This window comes from Ranitomeya variabilis, chromosome 3, assembly GCF_051348905.1.
Source record: "Ranitomeya variabilis isolate aRanVar5 chromosome 3, aRanVar5.hap1, whole genome shotgun sequence".
Classification (NCBI taxonomy): Eukaryota; Metazoa; Chordata; class Amphibia; order Anura; family Dendrobatidae; genus Ranitomeya; species Ranitomeya variabilis.
Genome location: NC_135234.1, coordinates 661,457,066 through 661,470,366, shown reverse-complemented (window position 1 = coordinate 661,470,366; position 13,301 = coordinate 661,457,066). Strand labels below are relative to the sequence as shown.

Here is a 13,301-nt window from a genome sequence, read left to right as displayed (position 1 = left end):
TCCGTCTCTTGCAAAAATGGTGCAGATACATTTTTGTCAGGATTTGCAGCCTGCCTTTTTTTGATACCGTGAACAAGTATAATGTCTCCATCCTGAAGACCTGCTTACATGAAAAGTACTGGTTAATAAAAAATTTTTTACTCTCTAATAAAGTCTCTGCACACCTTGTGCTCTCCAGCTTTCTGGACATGTGCATGCCACAGAGCTAATGATCACTTTACTCAGCCCCTTTTCTAGCATCATCAGACATTTCATAGCTTCTTCCTGACAGGTAGCCTTACTATAGCGTTTGTAGACTGCATTGACATATAAATAGCAAACGTATGCTATCAGCCTTCTGACCAACAGAGCTGAACTTATGTAGTGGTGGTTAAAATAAGGAATTTTATTAATCAAAAATATATTATAAAATTTTATTTTTTTTTACTCATGAGTTTTATATCTGGTCTTTCATGTTGTTTATCAATTTAAAAAATATAGTAACCGTCGTTTTAATTTTTATTTCGTAATGTATTAGTGCAAATCAAAATAACAAAAATTGTAACATACCTTATAAGAGAAATCTGCTTCTTCCTCCTCTTGGACTGATCATTAATTTCAAAATTCCAAATTCATGTGTAAAATCTGAATTCAGTAAAGACGGATTGTTACATTACTGAGATAGAAGATGGCAGTTGGTACTGATAAGATTCTATGTAGATTGGAGAGGGAAGAAGGAGGAGCTAAAGGCAGAGCTCCTCCTTCCTGTCTACATATAATATTAGCACTCCTTCCTGTCTACATATAATATTAGTGCTCCTCCTTCCTGTCTGCATATAATATTAGAGCTCCTACTTCCTGTCTACATATAATATTAGAGCTCCTCCTTCCTGTCTACATATAATATTAGCGCTCCTCCTTCCTGCCTACATATAATATTAGAGCTCCTCCTTCCTGTCTACATATAATAGTAGCGCTTCTCCTTCCTGTCTACATATAATATTAAATCTCTTCCTTCCTGTGTACATATAATATTAGCGCTCCTCCTTCCTCTCTACATATAATATTAGAGCTCTTCCTTACTGTCTACATATAATATTAACGCTTCTCCTTCCTGTCTACATATAATATTAAATCTCTTCCTTCCTGTCTACATATAATATTAGCGCTCCTCCTTCCTGTCAACATATAATATTAGCGCTCCTCCTTCCTGTCTACATATGATATTAGCGCTCCTCCTTTCTAACTACATTTAATATTAGAGCTCCTCCTTCCTGTCTACGTATAATATAAGATCTCCTCCTTCCTGTCTACATATAATAGAGCTCCTCCTTCCTGTCTACATATAATATTAGAGCTTCTTCCTGTCTACATATAATATTAGCGCTCCTCCTTCCTGTCTACATATAATATTAGTGCTCCTCCTTCCTGTCTACATATAATATTAGTGCTCCTCCTTCCTGTCTGCATATAATAGAGCTTCTCTTTCCTGTCTACATATAATATTAGAGCTCCTCCTTCCTGTCTACATAGAATATTAGTGCTCCTCCTCCCTGTCTACATATAATATTAGAGCTCCTCCTTCCTGTCTACATATAATATTAGCGCTCCTCCTTCCTGTCTACATATAATATTAGTGCTCCTCCTTCCTGTCTACATTTAATATTAGCGCTCCTCTTTCCTGTCTACATATAATATTAGCGCTCCTCCTTCCTGTCTACATATAATATTAAATCTCCTTCCTGCCTACATATAATATTAGCGCTCCTCCTTCCTGCCTACATATAATATTAGCGCTCCTCCTTCCTGTCTACATATAATATTAGCGCTCCTCCTTCCTGTCTACATATAATATTAGCGCTCCTCCTTCCTGCCTACATATAATATTAGCGCTCCTCCTTCCTGTCTACATATAATATTAGCGCTCCTCCTTCCTGCCTACATATAATATTAGCGCTCCTCCTTCCTGTCTACATATAATATTAGCGCTCCTCCTTCCTGCCTACATATAATATTAGTGCTCCTCTTTCCTGTCTACATATAATATTAGCACTCCTCCTTCCTGTCTACATATAATATTAAATCTCCTCCTTCCTGCCTACATATAATATTAGCGCTCCTTCCTGTCTACATATAATATTAGCGCTCCTCCTTCCTGTCTACATATATTAAATCTCCTTCCTGCCTATATATAATATTAGCGCTCCTCCTTCCTGCCTACATATAATATTAGCGCTCCTCCTTCCTGTCTACATATAATATTAGCGCTCCTCCTTCCTGCCTACATATAATATTAGTGCTCCTCTTTCCTGTCTACATATAATATTAGCACTCCTCCTTCCTGTCTACATATAATATTAAATCTCCTCCTTTCTGTCTACATATAATATTAGCGCTCCTCCTTCCTGTCTACATGTAATATTAAATCTCCTTCCTGCCTACATATAATATTAGTGCTCCTCCTTCCTGTCTACATATAATATTAGCGCTCCTCCTTCCTGTCTACATATAATATTAAATCTCCTCCTTCCTGCCTACATATAATATTAGCGCTCCTCCTTCCTGTCTACATATAATATTAGCGCTCCTCCTTCCTGTCTATATATAATATTAGAGCTCCTCCTTCCTGCCTACATATAATATTAGTGCTCCTCCTTCCTGCCTACATATAATATTAGCGCTCCTCCTTCCTGTCTACATATAATATTAAATCTCCTCCTTCCTGCCTACATATAATACTAGCGCTCCTCCTTCCTGTCTACATATAATATTAGCGCTCCTCCTTCCTGCCTACATATAATATTAGCGCTCCTCCTTCCTGCCTACATATAATATTAGCGCTCCTCCTTCCTGTCTACATATAATATTAGCGCTCCTCCTTCCTGCCTACATATAATATTAGTGCTCCTCTTTCCTGTCTACATATAATATTAGCACTCCTCCTTCCTGTCTACATATAATATTAAATCTCCTCCTTCCTGCCTACATATAATATTAGCGCTCCTTCCTGTCTACATATAATATTAGCGCTCCTCCTTCCTGTCTACATATAATATTAAATCTCCTTCCTGCCTATATATAATATTAGCGCTCCTCCTTCCTGCCTACATATAATATTAGCGCTCCTCCTTCCTGTCTACATATAATATTAGCGCTCCTCCTTCCTGCCTACATATAATATTAGTGCTCCTCTTTCCTGTCTACATATAATATTAGCACTCCTCCTTCCTGTCTATATATAATATTAGAGCTCCTCCTTCCTGCCTACATATAATATTAGTGCTCCTCCTTCCTGCCTACATATAATATTAGTGCTCCTCTTTCCTGTCTACATATAATACTAGCACTCCTCCTTCCTGTCTACATATAATATTAAATCTCCTCCTTCCTGCCTACATATAATATTAGCGCTCCTTCCTGTCTACATATAATATTAGCGCTCCTCCTTCCTGTCTACATATAATATTAAATCTCCTTCCTGTCTACATATAATATTAGCGCTCCTCCTTCCTGTCTACATATAATATTAAATCTCCTCCTTCCTGCCTACATATAATATTAGCGCTCCTCCTTCCTGCCTACATATAATATTAGCGCTCCTCCTTCCTGTCTATATATAATATTAGAGCTCCTCCTTCCTGCCTACATATAATATTAGTGCTCCTCCTTCCTGCCTACATATAATATTAGCGCTCCTCCTTCCTGTCTACATATAATATTAAATCTCCTCCTTCCTGCCTACATATAATACTAGCGCTCCTCCTTCCTGTCTACATATAATATTAGCGCTCCTCCTTCCTGCCTACATATAATATTAGCGCTCCTCCATCCTGTCTACATATAATATTAGTGCTCCTCCTTCCTGCCTACATATAATATTAGCGCTCCTCCTTCCTGTCTACATATAATATTAGCGCTCCTCCTTCCTGTCTACATATGATATTAGCGCTCCTCCTTCCTGTCTACATATAATATTAGAGCTCCTCCTTCCTGCCTATATATAATATTAGCGCTCCTCCTTCCTGTCTACATATAATATTAGTGCTCCTCCTTCCTGCCTACATATAATATTAGCGCTCCTCCTTCCTGTCTACATATAATATTAGTGCTCCTCCTTCCTGTCTACATATAATATTAGTGCTCCTCCTTCCTGCCTACATATAATATTAGCGCTCCTCCATCCTGGCTACATATAATATTAGCGCTCCTCCTTCCTGCCTACATATAATATTAGTGCTCCTCCTTCCTGCCTACATATAATATTAGTGCTCCTCCTTCCTGCCTACATATAATATTAGCGCTCCTCCTTCCTGCCTACATATAATATTAGCGCTCCTCCTTCCTGCCTACATATAATATTAGTGCTCCTCCTTCCTGCCTACATATAATATTAGCGCTCCTCCTTCCTGTCTACATATAATATTAGTGCTCCTCCTTCCTGTCTACATATAATATTAGTGCTCCTCCTTCCTGCCTACATATAATATTAGTGCTCCTCCTTCCTGCCTACATATAATATTAGCGCTCCTCCTTCCTGCCTACATATAATATTAGCGCTCCTCCTTCCTGCCTACATATAATATTAGTGCTCCTCCTTCCTGTCTACATATAATATTAGCGCTCCTCCTCCCTGTCTACATATAATATTAGCACTCCTCCTTCCTGTCTACATATAATATTAGTGCTCCTCCTTCCTGCCTACATATAATATTAGTGCTCCTCCTTCCTGCCTACATATAATATTAGCGCTCCTCCTTCCTGCCTACATATAATATTAGCGCTCCTCCTTCCTGCCTACATATAATATTAGTGCTCCTCCTTCCTGTCTACATATAATATTAGCGCTCCTCCTCCCTGTCTACATATAATATTAGCACTCCTCCTTCCTGTCTACATATAATATTAGTGCTCCTCCTTCCTGTCTACATATAATATTATCAGAACCCACTCTTATCTTCTATCTCAGTAGTGTAACAATCCGTCTTCACTGAATTCAGATTTTACCCGTGAATTGAGAGTTTTGAGAATGAATCAGTGAAGGATCAGAGAAGATTTCTCTGATAAGATATATTGGAAAGTTTCTTATTTTCACATGTTCTATTGATTTATGGAATAGAAATTAAAACATCTCTTACTCTTTAAAGATTATAACCGCAGTACTTGATCCAGAATGTTTTTGTTTAAAAAAATTTACTCTTAAAAAAGAAAAAATACCCTCGGCGCATAAATATAATTGTAAATAAGGAAATATTATAATTTGAAAGTACTGTTTAGTAATAGATTTATTTGGCTTTTTAATTAGAAAGTATCCCACTAGCAGCAATATGTTTCAGGTACAATTTATTTTTTTAAACTAAATTTTGAATGGTAATAAAACAGTGTCATGAAAAAATTAAGAAAAGTGTATATTGCTAAAGGAAAAAGACAAGAAAGTGAGAGGGATTCCATTCCCGCCATTATTCAATAATTCAAGATGTATTATGGTTGTAATGGCACCACTTTAAGTGCATGCTGACTACCCTGGAAAATGAAATGGACAATTGACTTCAAGCTTAGGTCTGAGCATAGATATTCAGTTATCTCTTACCAAATATTGTAAAGCGTATAGCACATGAAGAAAGTTTAAGCTACTATTGCCAATTTTTATTTATAAAATATACATAATTTTGTATATCTAATATATAATACTTTTTGTTATTTGAAGCGTAATACCACCTAATATCGACACTCAGATGATTCAAATGATACATTTTTAATTAGGACTGTAGATGTCTTGCATTCGCATACTATATTTTTAGTATTTTCTAAAGTATACTATATATTCATTTGTTTACAAAATTTCTACTTTCCATTTGAAAAAAATGGTGCTGGAAAAAGTAAAAAAAAATATACTGAATTTCAGAATTTGATTCCTTGTATTTCCAGTTTTTTTGTTAGTCATTAAAATGATAAGATTTGGTTGTCATAAAAAGGCAAGTTGTATAATTATGTTCCATGTTTTATAATTACCGTATTACTTTTTTTTAATTGGCATTCGCAAATACCATACATGAATGTGGCTCAGCCTTGGCGTTTAAATGGTTTGCATGAAAACATTGAAATCCCAGCTTGATTCCCACCATGAATAATGTTGCTGATTTATGATGACTGATGCATGCATTTATCTGCTATGATTTTGATCTGTGAATATGAATTTCATGGTTAAGATGCTAACCATGAACATTACCTTTCTGTATATGTAAGTTTTCAAGCATCTACTGTAACTTGCAAATAACAATTTGACATGCTGTATGTAACAAAGGGAGTGTAATATTTAATTATACAGTGAGGACAAGGTAAGTGGTATACCTAGTTTAAGGAAATGCCAGCCACCTAAAACTGTGCCCCAAAGCTGCAAAGTAACTTGCAAGTTTGTATTGGCATTTTCATTGGGATTTTAAAGAAACTGAAAGTTCTCTTTGTTCTTGGTATAATTGACACATAGTTTTCTACTGATTCTATACATGTTGAGAAACAATGAAGAAGCCAATGCCCAAGTGATGAAAGTCTAGTAATCAACCAGATCTGATGTTTTTCAAAACTTTTTATAAAATAGAAACAAGTTTAATCATTTCTAAAAGTTAGAGAACTTGATGGCCATTCTTAGGATAGGCTATCAATCTTACATTGTGTGGTGTCTGACTCCCTATGTGTGGAATAAAGTAGCAGCAGTGCCATGACAAGCGCCACACTCCTTTATTATTTACCAAATCTAAAAGACAAAATATGAGCGCTCCATGGTGAAGTCCTGGTGATAAGAAACAGGGAAGAGTAGATGGAATCTGCTCACCTGGTGGAGTTGCGCAGGTCAGCCACAACTCAGATGTGAGTAGTAGTAAAATGGTATTCCTCTTATAGACTGCTGCTCTGCCCTTTAAAGACGACATAAAAAAAATTGCAAGGCAAAAAATTTTAAAATAATCATTGTGGTAGGTGCTGTCACTGTGAAAACAAGAATGAGAAATTGTAAGAAAACAAATTTTTATTAAAAGATAAAAGACAGCAACGCGTTTCAAAATTGATTGAATTTTGAAACGCGTTGCTGTCTTTTTTAATAAAGGTTTTTTGTTTTTCTACACCTTCCCATCCTTGTCTTCTTTGTGAGAGTGCCCACCATAACAATTTTTTCTTAATTTTTGCCTCACAATTGTTTATTGTTTACCAGGCATGGCACGGTGCCGACTGTGCCCGAGCATTGCAAGTTCAGTCTTGATTGATTAAAGAGTTGAAGTTTTAGGCGTCCATTCTTATACTATTGTAATGTGAAAAGACACATTACGTTTTATTTGTGTCCATTTTTTTTTTTTCTGTCAGATTTTGGTGTCTAGATTCTTTAGTGCTGAAAAAAATACTGCAATGGTTTATGTTTAATTACCGTAAGCATGTTCAGACTAATGCGCATGTTGTGCTTATGCTGTGCGCACATTTTTTGCATCGTCTCTTAAACAATAACTAGCAGTATGAAAAAGCAGGGCTCCGCTTTGTGTCCTTTCAAAAGTCTGTTCCAAACTTGAAAATTGCATTTTGGCATAACCTGTACGGTAATGCCTGGAGGCAAAGGCCAAAGTTGGGTAAAGTTGGTGGAGACAGAATATATTTTAAATCTTTTTGCAATTAGTTTTTATAAATATTATTTACGTCAGCTATTTATAAATTCTAAAGAATAATATCCAAATCATTTCAGAGTTATATTCTTTAAGCTAAACATGTCTTTTCTTTGAGACATCCGGAAATGACCAAGCATGGAATAGACTTTTCACTCTAGTTATTAATTATGCTGAGCTTCTGCAAGATTAGGACTCACAAAAAGCTAAGTTTTCATATGAAACTGTACTTTCACAGCCTAATTATATATTTTTTAGATTGGGGGACTTAAAGGAAATTTGTCACCAGGTTTTTGGTGCACCATCTGTGAGCTGCATGATGTAATTACAGAGACCATGACTCCAATGATGTATCACTTACTGGGCTGCTTGCTGCACCTTTGATAAAATCGCTGTTCTATCTAGTGCAGTTCTAGCAGTTCTCTGAATGCTGAGCTCTGTATAACTCCGCCCACACCACAGATTGGCAGCGTACACTGTGCATGGGCAGAAAAGTGCCGATCAGTGGTGTGGTGGGGCAGATTTGGAGTATCTGGCAGCTGATTTTCTATTCCTTTAGTGATAATCTCTTTCTGATAAAACAGAAGCAGCCCTGTTAGTGACACAGCACTGGAATCATGGTCCCTGCCCCAACATCATGCTGTTCTCAGATTAGGTGGGAAAACCTGGTGACAGATTCCCTTTAAAGGATTATTCCAAAGAGAGTAAGATATGGTATAACTTATTGATCGCTGGGAGTCCAACTGCCAAAACTGCCAGTGATCCAGAGAACCAAGGTCTGAAGTAAGGGAATTGAGCCCTGCAGGTCCCCTTCTTGAAAGGAGCAGAGGTGCGTATGCTTGATTTCCACTCCATTCATTATCTATGGGACTGCTGGCCTAAGCATTGTAGTCAGAATTCTCCGGCAATCTGATAGACAATGAATGCAACAGAAGTATAGCCACCGCAGTTGTGCTCAATTCATAATGGGGCTCTATAGTTTCCAACACCCTCCATTCTTAAAATCACCAGAGGTCCCAGCAGTCAAACCCCCAGCGATCTGTATGTCATCGCATTTAGTATGGTTAGGGGATTACTTTATGTCTTTGGAATAACTCTTTAAGGGTTTTGGTTTCAGCAAAGAAAGATTATCTATTGTGTAATAAAATTTTCTTCAGTTTTCCAATATACCGTACTCTCTGCATCAATTTTCTCTTTTATAAGATCTTTACTTCCAGTCATTGAATATGAGCCATTCTTGATTACTCCTACTAGTTATAAATGTTTTGTGATCATTTAATGGATGCAGAACGGTACAGCTCATTACTGTACAGTTATCAGAACTACCATCCAACAACCCAAGTGATCGTCACTTGATTGGAACACATTTTCATTTTATTTGGATTTGTAAAGATCTGAGGTTGTAGGTTATAATAATCACCTTGGCAGTTAAAAGATGCAACTATTTTTTATTTCTTAAGTCCAGGGTTTTACAACGACTTCGGTAAATGGCCAAAATACATTTCCCCCTGATAGATCCACTGCCCCGGTACAAGGCGATACTCACTGTCTTCCAGCTTTTGGTTGGCCCACAGATTTCCTATATCCTGCAAGTATAGTCTGTAGGCATAGTCCACGCTTTTCCTGACGACAGTTCTCCATCCAGCAACAACAGTCCTTAAGAAAATTCCTCAAATCCAGATGACAGATCCCACAACCATAGAACGTGTATCCAGCCCAGCAGGCAACCAATCTCCAAACTCCATAGGCCATGCATACACAAGGACCTCAGCAATAGATCCTCGCCCCTCGACGTCACTGCACCAACTCCCCCACTAAACATGTGGCTTATTCTTCTCCCTCTCTTGAGATCAGTCCCTGAATGGGAAGACATGTTGACACCTTGCCCCAAAGCTAACTGTGCATTGGTGGAGGTATAAGACATCACCTGATTCTACATGTGAGAATCCTTGTGGTGATGGCTCCGCTGGGTCTACTATCCCCATCCATACAATAGGACTAGTGACTGGGAGAACAATGGCTTGAGGCTTCTGAGACACCAAGGAAAGTAATCGAATGTTTGCTTTCCTTTTTTACCAATCTTGGGACTGGCCTGCAAAAAGTCTGCATCCCTTAGAGCCGTGGACTCCACTCTACGTGCATTGGTCCAAAAGTCTTTAGAACAAGGTCAGCTCCTCACACTATTGCATAAATAAGCTTTTGATAGAATGACTATAAGAAGAGAACTTGAAAAATATGAAAAAATGGATGCATAAAGTATATTAGAAATTGTGTAACTTTCCCATATTAACTGAATAACTTCTTTTTGCTGAAATCAGACTACTCCTTTTTCCATAGAGAAGACAGTTTTTATTATGGCCAACTATCCAGCATGTAGCCTAATATGTTGTTTTAAATTATATGTAGGTTTTAATCTGATCTAAGAGATTATGTTTCTTTCTGGTATTAAACCAGTGGAAACATCTAAACTAAACATATCTTACACAGCCAGATGTAGGTCAGGAAAAGCCAACATTACTAGAGTTGCTATTTGTTGTGTTTCATCCTTTAACAAAAGGGTTTGTCCAAAGCTACAAAAAGATGGCTGTTTCTTCCCAGAACAGCAGCACAACTTGTCCATGGTTTGGTTCTGGTATTACAGCTCAGCCCCTTTATAGTAAAGGGATTTAGCCTCAGTACCATACCAGACCCAACCTGTTGACAGGGGTGTATTTGTTTTTGGAAGAAAGTGAATCTGTTGTTCTAATCCTGGACAACCCCTTTGGATGTTTACACTATAAAAGATCTAAATTTTAATTCTTAAAGTCATGCAGAAGTGCAATATCTAAAAGCATTTCTTTGCATTTTATTCTCCAGGTCTGAAAACCATTGTGGGAGCCCTCATTCAGTCTGTGAAGAAGTTGTCAGACGTCATGATTTTGACAGTGTTTTGCCTCAGTGTCTTTGCTTTAATCGGTCTACAGCTTTTCATGGGTCATTTAAGGCGGAAATGCGTTGTTTGGCCAATCAACATGGACGATCAGTATTTATCCAATGGCAGCAAAGGGTTTGACTTTACTGAATACATAAACAATGAAAGTATGTAGTACAGTGCCTATGTTAAAAACTGTGTACATTGTCTTGTGTAATGTTTATTTTATGTATGATTGCTTTTATCAGAGTTCACTGGTGGTTAAAGTGGAAGGGATGCAATATACAGACACTGCTGGCTGATACTTTTCTCTCTGATACAGTGTCATGTTTTAGGCTAGGTTCACATTGCGTTAAGTGCAGTCCGTTCAATGCATACGTTAAACGGACTGCGCCACACAAGTGCTTTTTAAAGATCGCGTTATGCGATCGCGCTAGCGCAGATGCTCCATCTGTGCTAGCGGTGACGGACCCCGAAACGCTGCAGACCGCGTCCGAGGGTCCGTCACAGAATGACGGCACATCACTAACGCATGCCGATTATGACATGCGTTAGCGATGCGCTACATAATGGCAGTCAATAGGTGCGCTAACGCAACTGTTACATAGCGTTAGTGCCGCTATGTAATGGATGCCGTCAGCGGATTGCCATTAACGCAATGTGAACCCAGACTTAGTTGGTAGACAGGAAAGCTAAATTTCTTTTCAACTCCCAGAAGACAACCAGATAGCTCCAATTGCAAACAGATGATCACATGACATTATATCACCCATCCAGGAATAGAAAAAAAAGATATAACTAAAGGAAATCTCATTATAAGTAAATACTTTGCATTAGTAAATTGCACTCATTCTGTTTAGGGAGTTAAAATGACCACAGACACTGACAGAAACATTCTAGAATGTTAACAAGAGAGGTGAAGGTGAGCATTTTCAGTAAGAAGCTTCTCCCTTTTCCTTCATGTGTAATAAGATGTACCATCAATGGATAATCTGACAAAAGACTGGAGATATCGAGTGTGCTAAAGTAAGAAGCGTAGAGTAGCTCTGTTTGTGGTGTCACCTCTAAGCTCGAAATAGAGCTCCCATGGATAAAGCTTCTCCACATATCAGTTCCCAGGGGAAACCTGGCCTTCACCCTTTAACCTTCTGTACAGGGATCTGGACTTATGATGGGATTCTAGGTTGCGTCCATGAAGTTTCTGCTGGCTAGTGAATAAGGTTGTCAGGATATTGAAAAGTCATGGGTCGGAGCCAAGAGGTAAGGCTAAGGAGCAAAATTTCCAGGCAGAAAAGTAGTGAGTAAATGAGCAGAGGTCAGAAACTGAAATCAGTACTCACACATCAGGAGCAGAGAACAGGGGTGTAAAGCAGGCTAAACCGAACTTATAACTGGCAGTGGGAGACAGGGATTCAGAAGTTTAGTGAACAGCCTTTCCCAGTGCTCTCAGCAGTTCAGCAGCAAGATAGGAAGAAAGAAACCAACCTCCAAGTTCTCTGCCTGGATGGCGCCACAAGTCCCAGAGAATTAAACAGGACTACCACATTTCTGCAGCGAAGGCAGAAACAGGGGGCAAAGTCTGCTTAAACTACTTGCGACCCTGTCTTTCTGATTTATTACTAGAAATACCAAGGATGTTGATGTAAGAGGAGGCTTTTCAGACTACTGTACACCTTGTCTATCTGATCTAATACTGGAGATACTAGGGATGTTGAGGTAAGAAGAGACTTATCACACTGCTGTCCACTCTGTCTATCTGATCTAATACTGGAGATACCAGGGTTCCTGAGATAAGAAGAGTTTGGTCACACTGTTGTCCACCATGTCTATCTGATCTATTACTGGAGATGCCAGGAGTGGTTAGGTAAGAAGAGGACACTCACACTGCTGTCCACTCTGTTTATCTGATCTAATACTGGAGATTCCAGGGTTGCTGAAGTAAGAAGAGAGTGCTCACCCTGCTACCCACCTTGTCTATCTGATCTACTACTGGAGATACCAGGGTTGCTGAGGTATGAGGAGGCTGCTCACACTGCTGTCCACCCTGTCTATCTGATGTAATAATGGAGATTCCAGGGTTGCTGAAGTAAGAAGAGGCTGCTCACGCTGCCTGCTATCCACCTTGTCTATCAGATCTACTACTTGATATATCAGAGGTACTGAGGTAAGAAGAGCCTGCTCACACTGCTATCCACTCTTGTCTATCTGATCTACTACTTGTGATACCAGGGTTGCTGAGGTAAGAAGAGGCTGCTCACACTGCTGTCCAATCTGTCTATCTGATCTACTACTGGAGATACCAGAGTTGCTGAAGTAAGAAGAGAGTGTTCACACTGCTGTCCACTCTGTCTATCGGATCTACTAATGGAGATACCAGGGTTCCTGAAGTAAGAAGAGAGTGCTCACACTGCTATCCACCTTGTCTATCTGATCTACTACTGGAGATACCATAGTTGCTGAGGTGAGAAGAGCCTCTTCACACTACTGTACATCCTGTCTTTCTGGATGCTAAGTGGCTGGAGATAGTTCCTGGAGATAGTTTGATAGTACATGGTATAAGATATCTCCAGGACACAGCAGCTGAGCGTCCTACTGGACATGCTCACAGGCACCTGTACTATTAATATTCTAGGAGAGGTTTATGTCTTAGTAACAAGATTACAACCATTTTGGTAGCATTGTGACTGTATCTTAAGCAAAATGAATATGATTTACTAATTCATGGTTTATAGGAATTTATTTATAATGTAATTTCCTTTGCATATTTA

At 38.6% G+C, this 13,301-nt stretch overlaps 1 protein-coding gene across 5 annotated transcripts in view; it reads left to right on the top strand.

Moving 5' to 3' along the window:
• SCN8A (sodium voltage-gated channel alpha subunit 8) overlaps positions 1-13,301 on the top strand; it is a 346,005-nt gene that overhangs the window by 174,657 nt on the left and 158,047 nt on the right. For all 5 annotated transcript variants that reach the window (XM_077297856.1, XM_077297855.1, XM_077297858.1 and 2 more), the window contains exon 7: positions 10,479-10,700. In XM_077297856.1, the coding sequence (XP_077153971.1) occupies positions 10,479-10,700 (222 nt within the window). The remainder of the gene's footprint in view (positions 1-10,478; positions 10,701-13,301) is intronic.